The sequence below is a fragment of the Euleptes europaea genome, chromosome 1 (genome assembly GCF_029931775.1).
Source record: "Euleptes europaea isolate rEulEur1 chromosome 1, rEulEur1.hap1, whole genome shotgun sequence".
NCBI lineage: Eukaryota > Metazoa > Chordata > Lepidosauria > Squamata > Sphaerodactylidae > Euleptes > Euleptes europaea.
The window spans coordinates 98,324,301-98,343,236 of NC_079312.1; the positions used below are offsets into that span (position 1 = coordinate 98,324,301).

At 42.7% G+C, this 18,936-nt stretch overlaps 1 protein-coding gene across 1 annotated transcript in view; it reads left to right on the plus strand.

The window, feature by feature from the left end:
* The first annotated feature begins 4,843 nt into the window (after positions 1-4,843).
* The window catches only part of KCTD16 (potassium channel tetramerization domain containing 16), a 200,867-nt gene continuing 186,774 nt past the window's right edge, over positions 4,844-18,936 (plus strand). The window contains exon 1 of the mRNA XM_056854020.1: positions 4,844-5,822. Coding sequence (XP_056709998.1) covers positions 4,991-5,822 — 832 coding nt within the window. The 5' untranslated portion in view covers positions 4,844-4,990. The remainder of the gene's footprint in view (positions 5,823-18,936) is intronic.

The window sequence follows — 18,936 nt, forward strand, 5'->3', positions numbered from 1 at the left end:
ATGCTGCCTTTTGTGGTCCCGATGTAAACGTCTCCACAGCTGCAAGGTATACGATATACTCCTGCAGAGGTGAGGGGGTCTCTTTTGTCTTTTGCTGATCGTAGCATTTGTTGTATTTTCTTGGTGGGTTTAAACACTGTTTGTAGGTTATGTTTTTTCAAAAGTTTCTCCATCCTATCAGTGACTCCTTTAATAAATGGCAAGAATACCTTTCCTATGGGAGACTGTTTTTCCTGAGTTTTCTGATTTTTGTTTGGTTTAATGGCCCTTCTGATTTCATTCTTGGAGTAGCCGTTTGCTAGCAGTGCGTGATTTAGATGATTAGTTTCTTCCTTGAGAAACTGTGGTTCACAGATCCGTCTTGCACGATCCATTAATGTTTTGATTATTCCTCTTTTCTGTCGGGGGTGGTGGTTGGAGTTTTTGTGTAAGTAGCGATCTGTGTGAGTTGGTTTCCGGTAGAAACTTACAGGACAATGATTAGCACATTACTTTTGCAGGACAATACTCAGCTCAAACCCAACCCCTTTCTGACTATATATTACTCTTCTTACACCCTTGACACTGAGAGACACTGTCCTTCAGTGTTACTACTCTGAAGATGCCTGCCACAGTTGCTGGCAAAACGTCAGGAAAGAAAATTCCAAGACCACAGTTACACAGCCCGGATAACCTACAAGAACCAATGAACTCTGACCGTGAAAGCCTTCGACAATATTCAGTTGACATTGTTTAGGGATGGCAGACACTTCCATTTGGTTGGAGTGGCCACCCGGGAAGAGAAGAAGAAGAGTTGGGTTTTTATACCCCAATTTTCCTACCTTTAAGGAGTCTCAAACTGGCTTACAATCGCCTTCTCTTCCCCTCCCCACAACTGACACCTTGTGAGGTAGGTGGGACTGAGAGAGTTCTGAGAGAACTGTGACTGGCCCAAGGTCACCCAGCAGGCTTCATGTGGAGGAGTGGGGAAACAAACCCAGTTCACCAGACTAGAGTCTGCTGCTCATGTGGAGGAGTGGGGAATCAAACACAGTTCTCCAGATTAGAGTCCACCGCTCTTAACTACTACACCACGCCAGCAATGGCAAGGTTGCAGTGATGGCCAGTTTGGACAGTCAAGGGACCAAGCCTTGTAGGAGGTTGGGGGCCAAACTGGTTGCTTCAGCAGGCTTGCCATGCTCCTGGCTCTTGAGGAACCATCCCGACGTGCCACTGGCTGCTTGTGTTTGAAAACTGGGCAGTCCCCACAGCAGCAGCCCAAATGGGTTCCTCCCTATTGAGGCCCTCCAGTATTTCCAGTTAGCCTCTTTCTTACCACAGCCCAGGTCCAAGCCAAGTGATCCTTGTGGCATTGCAGGCCCCACAGGAGCTACCAGTGTCCCACTCCTCCCAAGACTGGCCTACTGGGAATTTTCCTGGCAGGTTAATGGCAATTCTGCTCCTGCCTATATTGCTGAATGTTTGTAGTATAGTTTGCACTTGTCTCCAGCTCATGAACATTCATGGCCAGATTATTTCTGGATAAGAGTAGAAGTATTTGGGATGTGATATCACAACAATTATGACATAATTGCTCTAACTGAATTGCACCAAGTGAGGCCCAGGCACATTTAAAATTCTGGCCTTTCCTTTCCAAAAGTGGCATTGTTTCCTGGAGGATTTCTGAAAGCAAGTCAAAGCTAAGGGCTGCTTCACACATGACATTGTTAAAAATTGATATTATTTCGGTGTAGGCAAAGTTGTGTATGTTGTGATGCATGACAACTTCACACACGTCTGTTTTGCTACATGTGCACAGTGGCAGAGCTTCTAATTATGTACACCTTTGGCTAAACAAAAATATGTATGTTGATCGTAGACACCAGTGTGACATAGTGGTTAGATTAGAACTGGTGAGATCTGGGTTTGACATTGCCATGATTCTCAATGGGAAAGGTGCTCTATTTCAGCCTAACCTTCTTCACAGGGTGGCTGTGAAGATAGAATGGGAGGGGAGACCTCTTATGCTGGCCTTGGAGGAATGATGGTATTAAAGAAATTGACATAGATGTCACATAGGGTTGCCATCCTCTAGGTGGGGCCTGGAGCTCTCCCAGCATTACAACTGATCTCCAGACTACTGAGATCCATTCCCCTGGAGAAAATGGCAGCTTCAGAGAGTGGAATCTATGGCATTACATCCCAGCTGAGTTCCTTTCCCTCCCCAGACTCCACCCTCCAAGACCCACATCCAAATCTCCAGGAATTTCCCAACCTGGAGTTGGCAACTGTAATGTCATAGTGAGCATCCCCCCCACTGCCCCCCGGTAGTATATATGTAGGATGATTGCCTTTTTTGAAAATACCTGTCCATGTGTTCTTAAGGACTCTATCATAATATCTTAGATCCATTAGATGGTGCTATAAGCATGCAAAATAACACTGGCAATAGATTTGTATTTTGCTGTGGCAAAAATATCAAGGCCACAACAGGTTAGCGTTAGGAAAAACAGGAACCAAGTTAAATACAAGTAAAATAAAAAAAACCTGAATATTTATTGATACGTTAAATATGAACAATGAACATTGGAGACTCTTGGCCATATGATGATAAATTGCAATTGGATGGTCACCTAGAGACCTCTGTCTTGAAAGACTATTAAGATAGTGAAGATTAGAAATCTGAACGGAATATTATCAGCATGGCAAAAAGAAACATCCAAGCTGAAATCCTGCAGAGTACCCAGTGAATTAATACCTGGTTGATATTATTTGTTGGAGCACATAGAAACACTGTGAAGTCTCATTCCACAGATCATTCGCCTTAATTGTCAGACATATGTCAAGTATGTATTATGTAACAAAGTTGGAAAAAGTCTCTGTGTGTCTTGTCTTAAAGCATACTGAAGAATCCGAACAGACTTCAGCTTAAATGGTGAAAAACTTAAACAGCCTTAACCTCTTTTGGTTACTCTAGTGTCAGAGCCAGAAGGTTAAGAAGAATGTTTTGTGATGTGACTTAATTAGCAGCTTAATTTAACCCTTGTAGTTTCTATCAGCAGAAATAGAAGTAGTATGGATTCCACCCTTGGCAACTGAACAATATGAAACTCTGGATATTCTTGCTGATTACAGATTCTTAAACTGGTGCAGCTACTGCTGCTTTTAAAGTTCTATATAAGAATGAAGCACTGCTTATAAATGGAACCGGGTATTCTTTGCCTCAGAGACATAGTTACATTCCCATCCCGACTTTGCAAAACATTCACCACCAGAGCAAAATGGCCCTTTCTGTTTCGCCCCCCCATTTCCCCTCATCAATTTTATTTCATAAGCTTGACATTATAAGTTAATTTGGTGTGGAAAGGGTGACATTTCCCTACGTGTGGACAGGGAGCTTAATTTACATGTTTATGTAGTTTTATTTGTTCAGTGTGTCTTTGGAGGACAGTATAAATCTGTACGGTTCCATTTTGCACAATATTACAGAGGGATACGATTGATCATTGCAGTAAAAATGGCTCGTGCAACAGGAAAGACCTCTGTTCAGCACTACAAAGAACTTCAATGCAGGCTCGGAGATAGAAATTGGAAGGGACCGAATCCTTTCATCCGGCAGATTAAGCGCTGAGAAGCTTTTCTGGAGAATTGCTCCTCGGTTTGGGAAGAGCTGTCTGTGGCAGCTTCATGCTGCACTTCTCCTCTTGCAACTCGTTAAAAAATGAAGAAGGGGGAAAATGAACTCACGAGTCCCACCCCCTCCAGGTTGCCTGGCTTTCTCAAAGCCATATTCCTTTAAGATGATGTAATAGTCATCTCCCTGGATGGTTTCTTCGCTGCACTGCTGAAACAACAGCATCTGAACTGCCACTGGGAACTGTGGAACCACCCAGCTCAGCAACCAGAGGAGCAGCTTGTGTAGTGAAAAGCAGAACAAGCTGCTTCCCTGGGCATCCTTTCAAACTGCTGCAGGCTCGTATTCCTGTGGACCTTGCTGGGAACATGGGAGGCTCTCTGCCCTTACCGATGGAGAGGGTATCACTGTGGGATGCCACTGAAATGTGTCAGGGCTTATCTCAGAATCTGGGCACTTTGCACGACGTCTAAGCCAAGGTCCTCCTCCTGAAATTCTGTCTCATCCTAAAGGATCCTGACTGGGATTTATGTTCTTCTTGCCTCCCCCTCCCCCTGTCTCAGCTATTGCTGCCGAGCTCCCTTGCTCTTCATTGCCTTTCTGCTTAACTTTCCTATGCTTGGGTTTAACTTGTAACTTCTGCATGGATATTGCCAAATGGACTCACCTTACCATTTCGGTCCTTTTCCTGCTCTGGATTTGCTGTTCGCCAGATTCAGCCTGCCTCTGTGCTGATTTTGAGGTAGCTTAGAAAATGTTGCTTCCCTCTGCAAGAGCGATAGATCAGCTGTAACCACGGTAAGACCCAAGGCTCCGATCCCCTTCTTTGCATATTCTAAATTGGATGTTTGTGCAGACTGAAATGTTTGGTGTCTTGTTAACTCTTTCAACCACTGCTTTAATTATTGCCAGAAAAAGAAATCTTTTTTAAAAATAAAGAGATTAAACAAGGTAAATATTCTCAAATTAGTGTCACTCGGAGTGTTCAAAACTCAACTGCTTTTAACTCTTTCTTCGTTTCTCATGCAGAGGGAAATAATTCTGTCTTATCTTTCCCCTGTCTTCAATAGGCTTGTGAGAAATTATAAACCTGGCTTGATCCTGCTGTTTTGGGCTTTGCTGGAAGATATGATTTTTTAACTGCATTTCGTGAACATTCATCATCTACTTTGCCAGTTATTGCGATAGTCATTTGTGGACAATCGAAAAATAAACCCCACAACCTTCTTTTCATGCTCCACCCCACCCCCAATTCCAATACCGTACATGTTAGCACTTGGGAGCCCCTCGGGGAAACTGGTATAGGATCCTGATTGGAACCCTTGGATGTGACTGAGAGTTCTGCCTCAACTTGTGGTTGGTTTGTTTCAAAGTACCATGGCCTTGAGTGGAAACTGCAGGACTTACCTCCCTCCTAGAGAACAAGGGACAGTTGTGCAATCCTTCCCCGAGGTAATAGAACTGAATGTGGGCGGCCAGGTTTATTTCACTCGCTACTCGACTCTAATAGGCATTCCCCACTCCTTGCTTTGGAAAATGTTCACCTCCAAGAGAGAGACAGTCAATGATCTAGCAAAGGATTCCAAGGGAAGGATTTTCATCGACAGAGATGGCTTCCTCTTCCGCTACATTCTGGACTATCTCAGGGACAAGCAGGTGGTCTTGCCTGACCACTTTCCAGAAAGAGGAAGGCTCAAGAGGGAAGCAGAGTACTTTCAGCTCCCAGACTTGGTCAAACTTCTGACTCCCGATGAGATCAAGCAAAGCCCCGATGACTATTGCCATAGTGATTATGAGGAGGTTTCCCAAAGCAGTGACACAAGAATAAGTGCCCCATCGTCACTCTTACCTTCGGATCGAAAGTGGGGCTTCATTACCATTGGCTACAGAGGGTCATGCACCATGGGCAGGGAGACCCAAGCCGATGCCAAGTTCAGGAGAGTCCCAAGGATTTTGGTTTGTGGAAGGATTGCTTTAGTCAAAGAAGTTTTCGGAGAAAGTTTGAATGAGAGCAGAGACCCAGACCGGGCTCCAGATAGATACACCTCCAGGTTCTATCTGAAGTTTAGGCACCTGGAGAGGGCTTTTGACATGTTGTCAGAATGTGGATTCCACATGGTAGCATGTAATTCCTCGGTGACAGCTTCTTTTGTCAATCAATACACTGATGACAAGGTTTGGTCCAGCTACACGGAATACGTCTTCTACCGTAAGTACAGGAGACACTGGTGCGGCAATTGTTTGGGTGCAGAAGGAAAGCTGTTTTGTGCTTCTTTTATGTTTGTAGCTTGAATGCGTGTCACAGTTTTTGCTGCTAATTGTAGTTTCATCCTGGAAGAACAGGAACGAAATGTTAGCTTAAGTCTTTTGCAAAGATATTGACAGTGAACTTAGTGGTGTGATCTTGGCTAGGTGGCAGCACAGGCTGCCAAAATTGCCCCATTGCCTTTACTCTTAGTACACACACACACACACACACATACAGGGATGCCGTGATCACACCTTTGTTAACTATCTGATTACCTTGCACATCTTCTGAGTGCTTGTTCAATGCAATATAAGCTCTACAAAGACACTGCTGTTTTAATTACAGAAGATCTTCAAACGAGGCTCAGTTTACAAAGGTAATAGATGCCTGATAATAATCACGCACAGTCAGCCGAGCCATCTGTCAACAAAGCTGAAATTCTTACATGCACAGAAAGGAAAGGGGAATCTACTCACTGGCTGCTTTCCATCAGGGGTGGTTTTCATAAACAAGGTCTGTGTAAAACACTCTGTTTAGATCTAGGAATGAACCTACTTTATCTTTACTATGATGATATAAATGCTGCTCCGAACTCAATACATTTTCTCTGCTGGTTGCAATTGCATCAGATGACCCACTGCTTTTGAACTAATTTTCCAGCTGATCGCTTCAACAGCCTTGTTAACTTTCCAAGCTTGGCATTATCTGGGAGGGGGGCAGTTCAGACAATGGTAATACCAGGAGATTTAGATTGCCATTATTCTATAGCAGAACTTGATCTTCACGTCTTGGGCTGAAGCATTTTATTCTGAGTTTATTTCCAAGGGGAAAAGATAAATTAGTCTGTTAGTACAGCCAAGTATTCACTGTCATCTTTGAAGATACTGTTTTGTGGAGGCTAATGTGAGATACCTGCTTCTTCTCTTACTGACTTAGTGCACTCTTCCTCACTATTTAAATGTTTGTTTGATCTGAAAGTCTGCAGAATTTGAGAAATGGTGCCTGATCAATAGCAATATTTTCAGTGGGAGTCCAGTCTCTTGTTTTAGAAGCATCATCTGCGTGTGATGTCGATGATTTTTTCTATATGCCTGTAATTTAATTCATAAATAGTGCTAGAATAATTCACACTAATCTGTCTGTTGTAGAAGCAATGGGGGAAATAGGAAAGTACCAGTAATGTCTTAACAGTGCAGTCCTAAGCCGAGTTCTACCCTTATAAGTGAATTGATGTCAGTGGACTTAGAAGGGTGTAACTCTGTTTAGGATTGCACGCTAGTTATCTAAGCTTGTAAATGATGGATTATTGCTGTGTCTGTTTACCGTAAGAAGAAAAGATCAAGAAAGCTGCTGTCATTTTAGTTGTTTTTTGTTCGTTCATTAACCTGGTGCTTAGGATGAAGCCATGTGCTGGTTAGGAAATAGAAATAGCTGATATTTCTAGGTTAATGCTACCCAAATTAAAGCAAAGTATTAGTTTTTCACTTTCCTTTGATCTATATTTTTTGTTAAGGAAGAAAATACTTTTAAAAGTAGAAAAAACAAGAATGTTACAGCTTGTCTTACAATTCCTACTCTTTTTAAAAATGTGAACTTTTCTTAGGTTTTTTTCCTCCCTGCTCTAATCATAGGTCATACAATTGTTGGAACTGGAGATAAAATGCAACAAAGGAATTATACAGTCCTGAATAAATACAAGTAAATGATGTATAAAATGCCCTGGTGATACCGTTCTCATGATTACAACCCTTGATAAATGTATTAATGGCCTTTCCCCTCTTACTCTGAAATACCCAAGTTATTGTTTTGTTGAGTTCTATCCTCTATCTCTGACATACGGATATGTATGTACACACACACTACAGAAAGAAGTGGTAAAAGTTATCATCGTGGCACTCTAGGTATGATCCACTCAATTTCTTTGCTATGTTACCATTCCCTCCCTTACCAAGTTACCAGCACAGAAGGCTTAACAGACTCTAGCTGTATCTGGACATGAGAAATGGCCCAGGTAACTGCTGTGCAACAAACTAGCTTCTCTGACTGATGGTGGCAGCACAACTACTCCTGGTTTGAGAACAGGGTGCCACTGACTTGTGGCTTCTCACCATAGACTGAGGCTGTTCCTGGCAGGATTCGACAGTCGTTCCTGTTATTGCAACTCAGCTGGGCCATGAATTCTTCCAATTCCAGTTGTGCTAGAGGCAGAGTCGCAGACAAAACAGAGATGGGGATTAGGCTTTTATTGATTCATCCACCATCATGTTGTTATTGATGGTGATGTTCCGACTCTCTTGTGCTAGGGCTGGGTTAAGAACCAAAATCCTTGGTTGTTGTTTGAGACTAATTCCATACCTTTTACTTGCAAGCCATGTTCTCTCTTTTGCCAGTCTGCTTGCATTTGCCCACTCCACAATTTGAACTATTTAATATGGGTCCTTTTTAATAATAATAATAATAAAAAACCCTGCATGCACATTCCTTACTGAGTATTTGATAGTAGACCTGGAATACTTTTTGGAGGGGTGTGTGATAGTACACCAGATTCCTTGATCTGTTTCTGAGGGAACTGCTTTTTTAGAATTTTATCAGTCCTTGAAATTTTGAACATTATGTTACTGGAGTGTTTGATCCATATGATAAACTGAACAAAGATTTGGTAGTATCTAATTGTACATCTATGGCTTTTTGAAGTGGAAGGGAAAAGTCCATTTTGTCTGAAAGGTTTCAAAAATGCTTTAGTGAGACATTTGAGCTACCAAATTCTATGGAAGTGGCTTGTGATCTCATTGCTTGTTACTTATGGGGCCATGAGGAATTTCTTATTTCATTTAGCTTGATTCAAATACAGTACCCTCTTTAGAGATTAACAAATTTTTGGGATATAAGCTTTCAAGAATCAAAGCTCTCTTTATCAGATACATGAAGGGAGCTTTGACTCTGGAAAGCTTATCCCCTTGAAATCTGTTGGTTTTTAAACTGCTTATGGATTCAAATCTGGCTACTGGACTTGAACCTGGACTTGGTACCGCTTACTAGGTCCTAGTGGTGGGGACAGCCTAGAATCGTTTCCTGTTGAAAAAAATGTACCCAGGCATTATGGTTATGGACATCTGTCTGTGTTTATGTTGTAGGGTTTCCAGCCTCCAGGTAGTGGCTGGAGATCTCCTGCTATTACAACTGATCTCCAGCTGATAGAGATAAGTTCCCCTGGAGAGAATGACCACTTTCGCAATTGGACTCTATGGAATTGAAGTCCCTCCCCTCCTCAAACCCCGCCCTCCCCAGGCTCCGCCCCAAAAACCTTCCGCAAGTGGCAAAAAGGGACCTGGCAACCCTATTATATTGGCTGACATGAACTGTGTGTTTGTTTCTGTTTCTGTGCATTTTTCTGGGGAGGGAGTCTACAGCTTTCATCAGTTTCACAGAGGGGTACACGACCCAAAAAAGTTAAGAACTCCTGGCTCCACCTGGATGCTGGCAACCGTACATACAAGTAATATTACAATATAAATCTTTGTTAAGATACAGTGATGATCTGGATGTTTGCATATTATCCCTACTTGAGCACTCTGATGTAAAGAAATCCATATTGAGAATGCCCACAGTGGCCAGAGCCCCGTCACATTAAATATCCAAAATTTCTGTTTCAGAAACTCTTAGGACCAATAAAACTGACATCTGGTTTTCCAGCGGGACGTTCCAGCTTCTTTGCAGCTGCATGGCCATAATTATTTAATTAGAAGCTGCCAACTGTGCCTATATAAGCATTAATTCATCAAGCTGTTGTGCTTGGGTTAATGGGCTGAAACAGTGGGAGGTATTCTAAAGCAACTAGTTAGCGACAAGCAAAGATATTCTTTTGCCTATCAGCTTAACTACCTTCTGTGCAAATGCTCAAGGAGCTTGGGCATGCGGTTGAAAGAACTGATGTTTATTTTTATTTTTAAAGAAGGTAATGAGACAATCTGCTGAAATTTGTATTTCAAATCCTGAGACAAAGAAGGAAAATATTGCATCTGTTCAAATGTTGCCAGATGGATTGAAAGAAAAAAAAATATGGGAGAAAGGTGGGCATTCCTCAAAGTTTAATGGCAGCAGAATATCACAGATGAATAGTCTAGAATAGATCCTGCCTTTCTTTGTGGCTGGTATATGTAAGCATCCAAAATTCTGTTGGGGGAATTTGTTTTCACTTTGTACTTGCAGAAGCTCCAGAAGGGAGGCAGAGTCGTAAAATTGTTTCTGTATTGCCGAGTAAGGGGGGATAGGGGATGCAGAGCAAAAAAAAAAAACAAAAACAGTGAATGACAATGCAATGTGTAGCTTCAGTGCAGCTGGGCTGTGTTCCAGCTTTAAACTAGGCCAGTACAAGGGGGAATTGGGAGGCAGGCTGTGCCTGTGTGTACGTTGGGTCCATTATATTTAACTGATCCAGGGATTATAGGCATTTTGCATGGTGTGTGTACGAATAAAAGAACGCCCACTCCAGAGGATAAGTTGCCATTCAAGATGGATCATAGGCTCCAGCTATCTTTTGATCCTTCGGGCTTTTAGCTGTCTCTTTTCATACACCCAAGGCTAATTTCAGAGATGTGGATGAGAAGTTATGAATGTGCCTTCTATAAGGGCTCTCCCGTTTCTTTCTACTGTTCTGCATTCTGTCTCCTTTTTCCTTTTCATACCTAGGGTTGCCAACCTCCAGGTAGTGGCTGGAGATCTCCCGCTATTACAACGGATCTCCAGGTGACAGAGCTCAGTTCCCCTGGAGAAATTGGCCGCTTTGGCAATTGGTCTCTATGGCATTGAAGTCCCTCCCCTCTCCAAACCCTCCCCTCCTCAGGGTCCACCCCCCCCCCCCAAATCTCCAGCTATTTCCCAACCCGGAGCTGTCAACCCTATTCATACCGCATCCATTCTTTGTAGCACATCAGTTTTTTGTCCCAAGTGTAATCCATCATCAGTCATTTAGTCAGTTTTCTGTGAAGGGAGAACAGTCTTTTGCATATATTTAGCAGACACAGTTTCCCCATAAGGCTACTTCCTTGGCTCTCAATATACAAACTGGACTGGGATGGACTGGGGGTGGAGCAGTGATGCTAGGCATGGAGATCTCCCAGAATTACAGCTGATCTCCAGATGACAGAGATCAATTGTCCTGGAGAAAAGGGCTACTTTGAAGGATGGACTCCTCCCCTCCTGAAACCCTGCCCTCTCCAGGCCCCACTTCCAGATCTCTAGGAATTTCCCAACCCAGAGCTGGCAACCCTATAACAACACATATCTTTGCTTCTACTTTCATCAATAGTTCCAAAGGGCACTGCCTTGACATTTACGTTTGTCCAGAAATTGCATCATTTCAGAATTTACCCCTTTCCTGGAACAAATTTTATTTGTCAGAAATGGACTTGTCGCCTCTCTTTTCTGCACTCTTTTCTCTTTTGCAAAGTAATTAACATATGTAAATACTCAGAAAAAATATGCAGTGTTTTTCTTGGGGAATATAAAGACGGTATGTAGGCAAAACTGTTCAGCTGGGAGTTAAGCAGAGACTGGTGGTTTAGCGGATAAACTAAAATATGTGGGTTGCTGACACAACAATAGCCTTATCGTCCATAGACCCTTGACTGAATGGCAGCAATTAATGAAGGCTGATGAAAGGGACAGTTTTCTCTGGGGCCATTCATCCTCTTTGGACTGACTTGAAATGTACAGAACACCACTGGAAGTTGCCTTCCATCTCGAGTGATGTAAAGGGCTGAAAACCAAAGGTTGGCTCAGGAGCTGATAGCTAAGACAGGGCTTTGAGGGATAGCTTTCTGTTATTTTGCTGTAAAAAGGGTAAGTCTGTGGCCTGAACTGGTCTTGTTTGGGACCAGGAATGCCAAGGAATGCCAGTAAGAGCCCCGTGGCGCAGAGTGGTAAACTGCAGTACTGCAGTCCAAGCTCTGCTTACGACCTGAGTTCGATCCCAACGGGAGTTGGTTTCAGGTAGCCGGCTCAAGGTTGACTCAGCCTTCCATCCTTCTGACGTCAGTAAAATGAGTACCCAGCTTGATGGGGGTAAAGGGAAGATGACTGGGGAAGGCACTGGCAAGCCACCCCGTAAACAAAGTCTGCCTGGTAAACGTCGGGATGTGATGTCACCCCATGGGTCAGGAATGACCCAGTGCTTGCACAGGGGACCTTTAGCTTTTTAATGCCAAGGAAAAAAGTGTTTGTGTGGAAAGAGTTGCAGCTTGACCTTCTGTGACATAAGGATCTGCTCTGAAACTGTACGCTCTACTTCATTCCCTTTGCTAGTTAAGAAACTTTTCTCCACAATCCCCCACATTCTGGAGCCAGCCCTGTGTGGTCGTGTGAAAGGAAGTTTGCCGGGTATGAATGAGCCCATATGAATTGTTCTTCATGTAAGGAAGCAGTTTAAGATGACCGTGGGCCCCAAGTCTCAAGTACTGTTTCTCTTCCATAGGAAACTTTTTTTAGGCTACTTAGAATTTCACTGGGCTCAGGAAAGGGAAAGAGAAACAACAGACAGATGTGCGAGGGAGTGAAAAAAATGGCATCATGAAAGGGGAACTGGAGGGCTGCTAATCTTCCAAGTTAAGCAAATTAGAGCAGGGAGCTACTCAATCACATAATGAGTTCAGAGATATATGCAAATCAATGTATCCATTATTCTTAGAGACGTTTTCCAAAGTCGGAACAAGTATGAAAGTTTCTCTTATAATGGGGGAAGGGGAGTATTATGCACATTTCCTTAAGGCCTGCCTTGCCTTGCCTTCATAACCACACAGATAAAATATCTTGGGCAGCTGTAATGTTCAAAGGAAACTTTTGAGACAGCCATGGCAAAATGACCCTGGGCAGAAAATTAATTGACAGGCTTTGTGTGCCTTCAAGACATTTGCTGCCTCCACTCATTATACCAGCCCTATGGATTGTGGCCCCGGTTTCACCTTACCCTTTTTAAATCAAAACACTGTTTGATTTATTCACTCTACTGTTAAAGTCTGTTATGGATATTAAGAGATAGTTATGAGGTACTCATCAAATTATTTGTGGTTAAATGAGTGCATGCTGCTGGGTGGAAAATATTTGGGAAAATGTGTGCAATAATTGGTGTCTACTTAGAATTCAGATTTATGACCTTTAACAACAAATGCAAGAGCAATCCCAAGGCGTTTCTGATGGCAAACTTTGCCTAAGACTAATTTAACCGACTACAATGTGTCACCGTTTCTATCTGTACAAAGCTTGAGACAGTGTTTAATTAGTAAGTGTATTTGCATTTGCATTCGCACAGCGTAACTGGAATCACAAAGCAGAAAACTTGGCAACAGTAAATGCGTGCTGAGGTAGACTTTGTTTTGTTGTTATACCATCCACAGTGTTGCTGCAGCACTGGCATAATGTTGGTGGATTGATGTGACGAAGAATCCTATGCCATCCAAAAGGCTGGCAAATGTGCTGTGGCATGTAGGGTGAAGATTATCACATCAGCTGCGGGAAGTGTAAGCACATAAGTAGAATGCAGAAAAAAATCAATATTGAACAAAGAGGCTAAAGGGCAAAGAAAATGCAAGATACATAATTCAACCCATCAACTATGTCCTAGTCTAGGGTTGTCAACCTCCAGGTACTAGCTGGAGATCTCCTGCTAATTCAACTAATCTCCAGCCGATAGAGATCAGTTCACCTGGAGAAAATGGCCGCTTTGGCAATTGGACTCTATGGCACTGAAGTCCCTCCCCTCTCCAAACTCCACCCTCCTCGGGCTCCACTCCAAAAACCTCGCGCCGCTGGAAACCCTATCCTAGTCCCATTAGCACACTTACAGTGCATTCCTAAGGAGAGTAACTGCAGTCTATGCCAATTGAAATGAATGGGCTTAGACTGGAGTAACTCTCCTTAGGAATGCACTGTTAGGTAGGAGTGCACAGCTCCCATGTTCTTCTGGTAAATTTGCTGTTGTTTCAGTTGATTATAGTTTGCTCTGGAAACTGGCTTTTGTATCATAGTACTGTAGACTGTCCCAAGCTTTATGGGAAGGGCAGGATATGAATCTTAATAAATAAATAGAATAAAACAGCTCTGAGGGTCACTTTTACACTGGGGTTAACTCATGTAGGCCACACTTCTATGTTAACTGCAGGAAGGCATTTTTCCCCTCTTATATTTGTTGTTTGAGTACCTGAGCAACCTGGATGGCCTGGGCTAGTCCGGTCTCATCAAATTTTGGAAGCTAAGCCAGGTTGGCTGTGGTTAGTGCTTAGATGGGAGATCATTGAGGATGTCCAGGGTTGCTCCACAGAGGGAGGCAATGGCAAACTACTTCTGCTGGACTCTTGCTTTGAAAACCCTATGGGGGATCATAAGTCAGCTGCAACTTGACAGCACATTCCGCCACCACGTGGCCAATCCAATCCTGTCCATGTTTCTCAAAAATAAATCCTACTGGATTTCCTTCCATTCAGACATACTCATGAGTATATTATAGACTGCAGCTATAATGAGATTGAGCAGGGCTTCCTGCACAAATCTTGCTGTTTATGAAAAATGTCAAGATTTAAAATTTCCCTGTGGCCATATTATACAAGCTTTTTCAGAATGGCATTTCTACATCAAAGCAAGAATGATTTAGCAGGGATATCTAAGTATTGTCTGATACAGTGCTTTCCTCTGTCCTCTTTGCATTAATTAAGTTCTCCCCACCACCATTGTTTAAAATATATTTGCTTTTTGCAGCTACATACATACCTGGAAATAATTCCCATTGAATTCAACGGGGCATATTTCTGGGAAATTGGGTGTAGGACTTCAGTCTCTTTATTAAGAGCATGCTTAACGGATAAACCACCATTCAAGTTTTCATTTGCTTTCTGTTAGTTCTTCTTCCAAGCAGACAGAAAAATCAAAACATCAAAGTGAGTGTTTTTGTTTTTTAACAGAGAGGATCAAAAGGACTGAAGCATTTTTTTTCATGGCATGCCTGTCAAAGTGACAGCTATTGGCTGGCAACCAGAGGGAAATAAGTGGAAATGGGGGAAATGGTGCTGAGCTGGCAATGTGATGTCACTTCCAGTGAATACTGGAAGTGACATCACATTGCTGGCATGATGTTGAGGCAACACTATATGAGTTTTGCTAAATCCTAGAGCAGAACTCATTGTGACACCAGTGGTGTGATATTATGTTTGGGTGTTCACCAGAAGTGATGTGCTGCCAGCATGGCACCATTAAAAAAAAAAAATCTTCCGCTGGCCCTTAGTGGACTAGTGGGCAACAAAAGGAGGGAGCATGAGACCTGGTCTCCCTAGTGACAGCCAGTGGTATAATGGTTAGAGCATTGTACTGGGGAGAGTTGGCTTTAAATCTTCACTCAGCCATGAATTTGATAGGGTGATCTTGAGTCAGTCACACACTTTCAACCTAACCTACCTCACAACGTCTTGAGATTAAAATGGATGAGGGGGGAAAAACCCTTGAAAAACCTTGAACTCCTTAGAGAAGGGGCCAAATAAAAATAGAAAACAGTGCTGCTTTCCTATTCAAACAAAGTGATCCTGCCTGAAACTGAAGCATCTCTGGTCCCATCTTCACATTGCAAAGTTTCATATTTGTTGAGAAATGACATGAAGACTGGGTATGAGTTGTACAATGGGAGCTTTGTACTAAACTTGTGACCATGGCATGTTGGGGAAAGCAGTTTCTACTTCTCCTCCCATGTTGCACTGCTGGCTCCATTATGAAAATTATGTGAAGCCCCATAAGTAATATGATTTTTGCAAGAAGCTAACACTGGTGTCATGGGGCAGTCTGCGGATGTAAAAATGACATGGGGAGGGGGAGCTGAAGCTGCATCTCCTTGAACATTGTGGAAAACATCTGGCAGGCATCTCAGCAGCACAAAAGTCACATATCTGATATACTGTGCTCCTGTTGCTCTCAACATAAAAGAGGACACTGTAATGTGAAGATTGGCACTTGCCTCATGGTTAGGGGTGCCATCCTCTAGGTAGTGGCTGGAGATCTCCCACTATTACAACTGATCTCCAGCCGATAGAGATCAGTTCACCTGGAGAAAATGGCCGCTTTGGCAATTGGACTCTATGGCGTTGAAGTCCCTCCCCTCTCCAAACACCACCTTCCTCAGGCTCTGCCCCCGAAATCTCTAGGTATTTCCCAACCCAGAGCTGGCAACCCTACTAGGGTTGCCAGCCTCCAGGTACTAGCTGGAGATTTCCTGTTATTATAACTGATCTCCAGCCGATAGAGATCAGTTCCCCTGGAGAAAATGGTTGTTTTGGCAATCAGACTCTATTGCATTGAAGTCCCTTCCTCCCCAAACCCCGCCCTCCTCAAACTGCGCCCCAAAAACCTCCCACCAGTGGTGAAGAGGGACCTGGCAACCCTATACTTTTGCAAAGGCAGGCTGAACAAATCAATAAGGCCCAAAGTGCTTTCTCTCTTTTCTCTGCTGCTTTTACTGTTTCTAAAATATCTTCGCATCCATGCCTTGCAATGCTAAGCCAGAGTTCACTGTGTGGCTTGCACCTGAGCACTGGCCCATCTGGAATGTACAGGGACAAACAAGAGCCCAGGTATAGGTGAGCTGCAAAACAAGGGAAAGTTACAATTTCTCCAGGGAATGCTGGTCCTCAAAACACTCCTGCAGGCTGTATGTTTTTCAGGCCTTCACTAAGGGCACACTGTTTAGCATGAGCTGGATGTGACTGTATCCTATTGACATCAGTAGGATTCAGTACAGATTTCTGTTCTGTTTGGATTGATGGTGTCTGTGATGGATCCCATTTATCATCAGAACTGCAGTGTTCCTACATTTCAATATACTTATAATAAAGATTAAGGCTATTTGACTTTTTGGTAGGATTACCTTCCAGCAAGGTTCATTCTTAAATTGCATGTTAAATAAGTAATCATTAAGGCTTTCTAGTTTGGTTTCAGAGTTTGCTTTAACTCAAAATTTAGGCCTTTCATTCACTGCAAAGGCTGTTGTTTCCTAATTTTTAATTACCTAGGACAAGGGTTGCCAACTCCAGGTTAAAAAATACATGGAGATTTGAGGATGGAGCCTGGGTGAATGGAGTTTAGGGAGGGGAGGGACCTTGGTAGGGCATAATGCCATGCAGTTAGGGTTGCCAGCTCTGGGTTGGGAAATACCTGGAGATTTTGGGGGTGGAGCCTGATGAGGTTGGGTTTGGGGAGAGGAAGGACTTCAGTGGGGTATAATGCCACAGAGGCCACCTTCCAAAGTGGCCGTTTTCTCAGGTGAACTGATCTCTGTTGCCTGTAGATCAGTTGAAATAGCAGGAGATCTCTAGCCACCACCTGGAGGCTGGCAGCTCTACCTGTAATCCACTTTCCAAAGAAGCCATTTTCCCTAGGAGAAGAGGAATAAATGTTTTAAATAAATAAAAAATAATAAGCAATGTATGTAGTCTTGAGTTCACTGGAAATTCTGGGAGATCTCCAGCCCTCACCTGGAGACTGGTAATCCTACTCAGGAAAATATTTATTTGGCTTTTTTGGGAATTGCCTATTTGGCTTCGGGGAGATCCCCAGGTTTTGCCGTTTGGTAAATCCAAAACCCAAATATTGCTGAAATGGCTAATTTCGGGTTTATTTTTGGTTTAGGTATATCAGTATGCACAACCCTACCCAGGACTAATCCAGGGCATAATTTAGGGTGAAAAACCTTGACAGTCATTGAGCGGAGGGGAGATTGTCTTGGGCCATCTACTCAACAGCAGAAATAAACAGCACAAATAGTTCATCTTCACTTGTTAAAATGGCTGCACTGATTGTAATGTAGTAGAGTGAACTCCAACATCAGGGGAGGCCTTGGCCCCTGGCCACTTTGTTGCCCATTGTATGAAACAGAATGCTGGACTAACAACAATCCTAAACAGTTACATCCATTAAATCCACTGAAGTTAATGAGTTTAGAAGGGTATCCTTCTGTTTAGGATTGTGCTGTAACTGGACCACTGGTCTGATTCAGCAGCAATCTTAGCCCTGTTCAAATGTTATTACAGTGAATGCATATACACCCTGCTTGCACATCTGCATGTACATCCATACATTTGCTTGTAAGATAGAGCCAACATATGATCACTTTACAGTTGAAAAGGGGAACCAGTATCTGGATAAATGTGAGGTCTCAGTAACATATATACAACTATACATGTGTCGTATGTAATGTCAGAATTATTCAATACACATATAAAATGAAGGTGTACCCCATATACCATGCACTGATTGCATGCACATTCACTGTAACTCTTGTATTATTATGCAGTGATCTATCCCATTTTGGGGCACAGCTCAATTGCTTGATGTTAGTGTATCCCAGGTAGTCTTACAAATTAGAAAGTATCTATTTACAGCTATTAGGATGTACGTTTATCCTTTTAAGACTAGGATAAATAATCCAAGCTACAAATGTAATAAAAATAAGGTATTCAAAAGTTGAGCAAATGAAGGTGGGGCCGTCTGAAGTGCTATTTGATCATCCCATGCGCATTGTTTTTAAAAAAATACACACACACATCCATTAATAACACCAATAACACATATCTATATATGTCAAATTTCTATTTAAAGATCTAAAGCAGGAAATATAGGATTGGATCCTATGATTCCCTAACATTATGTGGAGAGTTTTACTCTGAAAGAGAAGGCCTCCTCTTCCAGAGCAAGGCTCTTCGCTTTATGAAAGGAAGCCATTAGCATCCAACCTTATATCTGTTAGTTACTGGATGTTCAATTATGTGTGAACTCTTGACAAAAGAACTCCCTTCGTATTATGCGGTGCTCTGCCTTGCGTGGCAGTCACTACTGCATTGTTAGAACCCTGATAGAAGCAGCTTAAAAACTGCTCTTCTTTAATAGCTCCCAGTATTATTTAATGGCAAGGCACATTTTTAAAAGTTACAGCGCAGCGCCAAGGAAGATATAAAATGAACTGCTGATTGTTCTGAAATTTAATGATCTCTCATGAGAGCGAGAGTTCTAAAGTGTGCAGAGTGGGCGAGAGGAAGAGTGGGAGGGA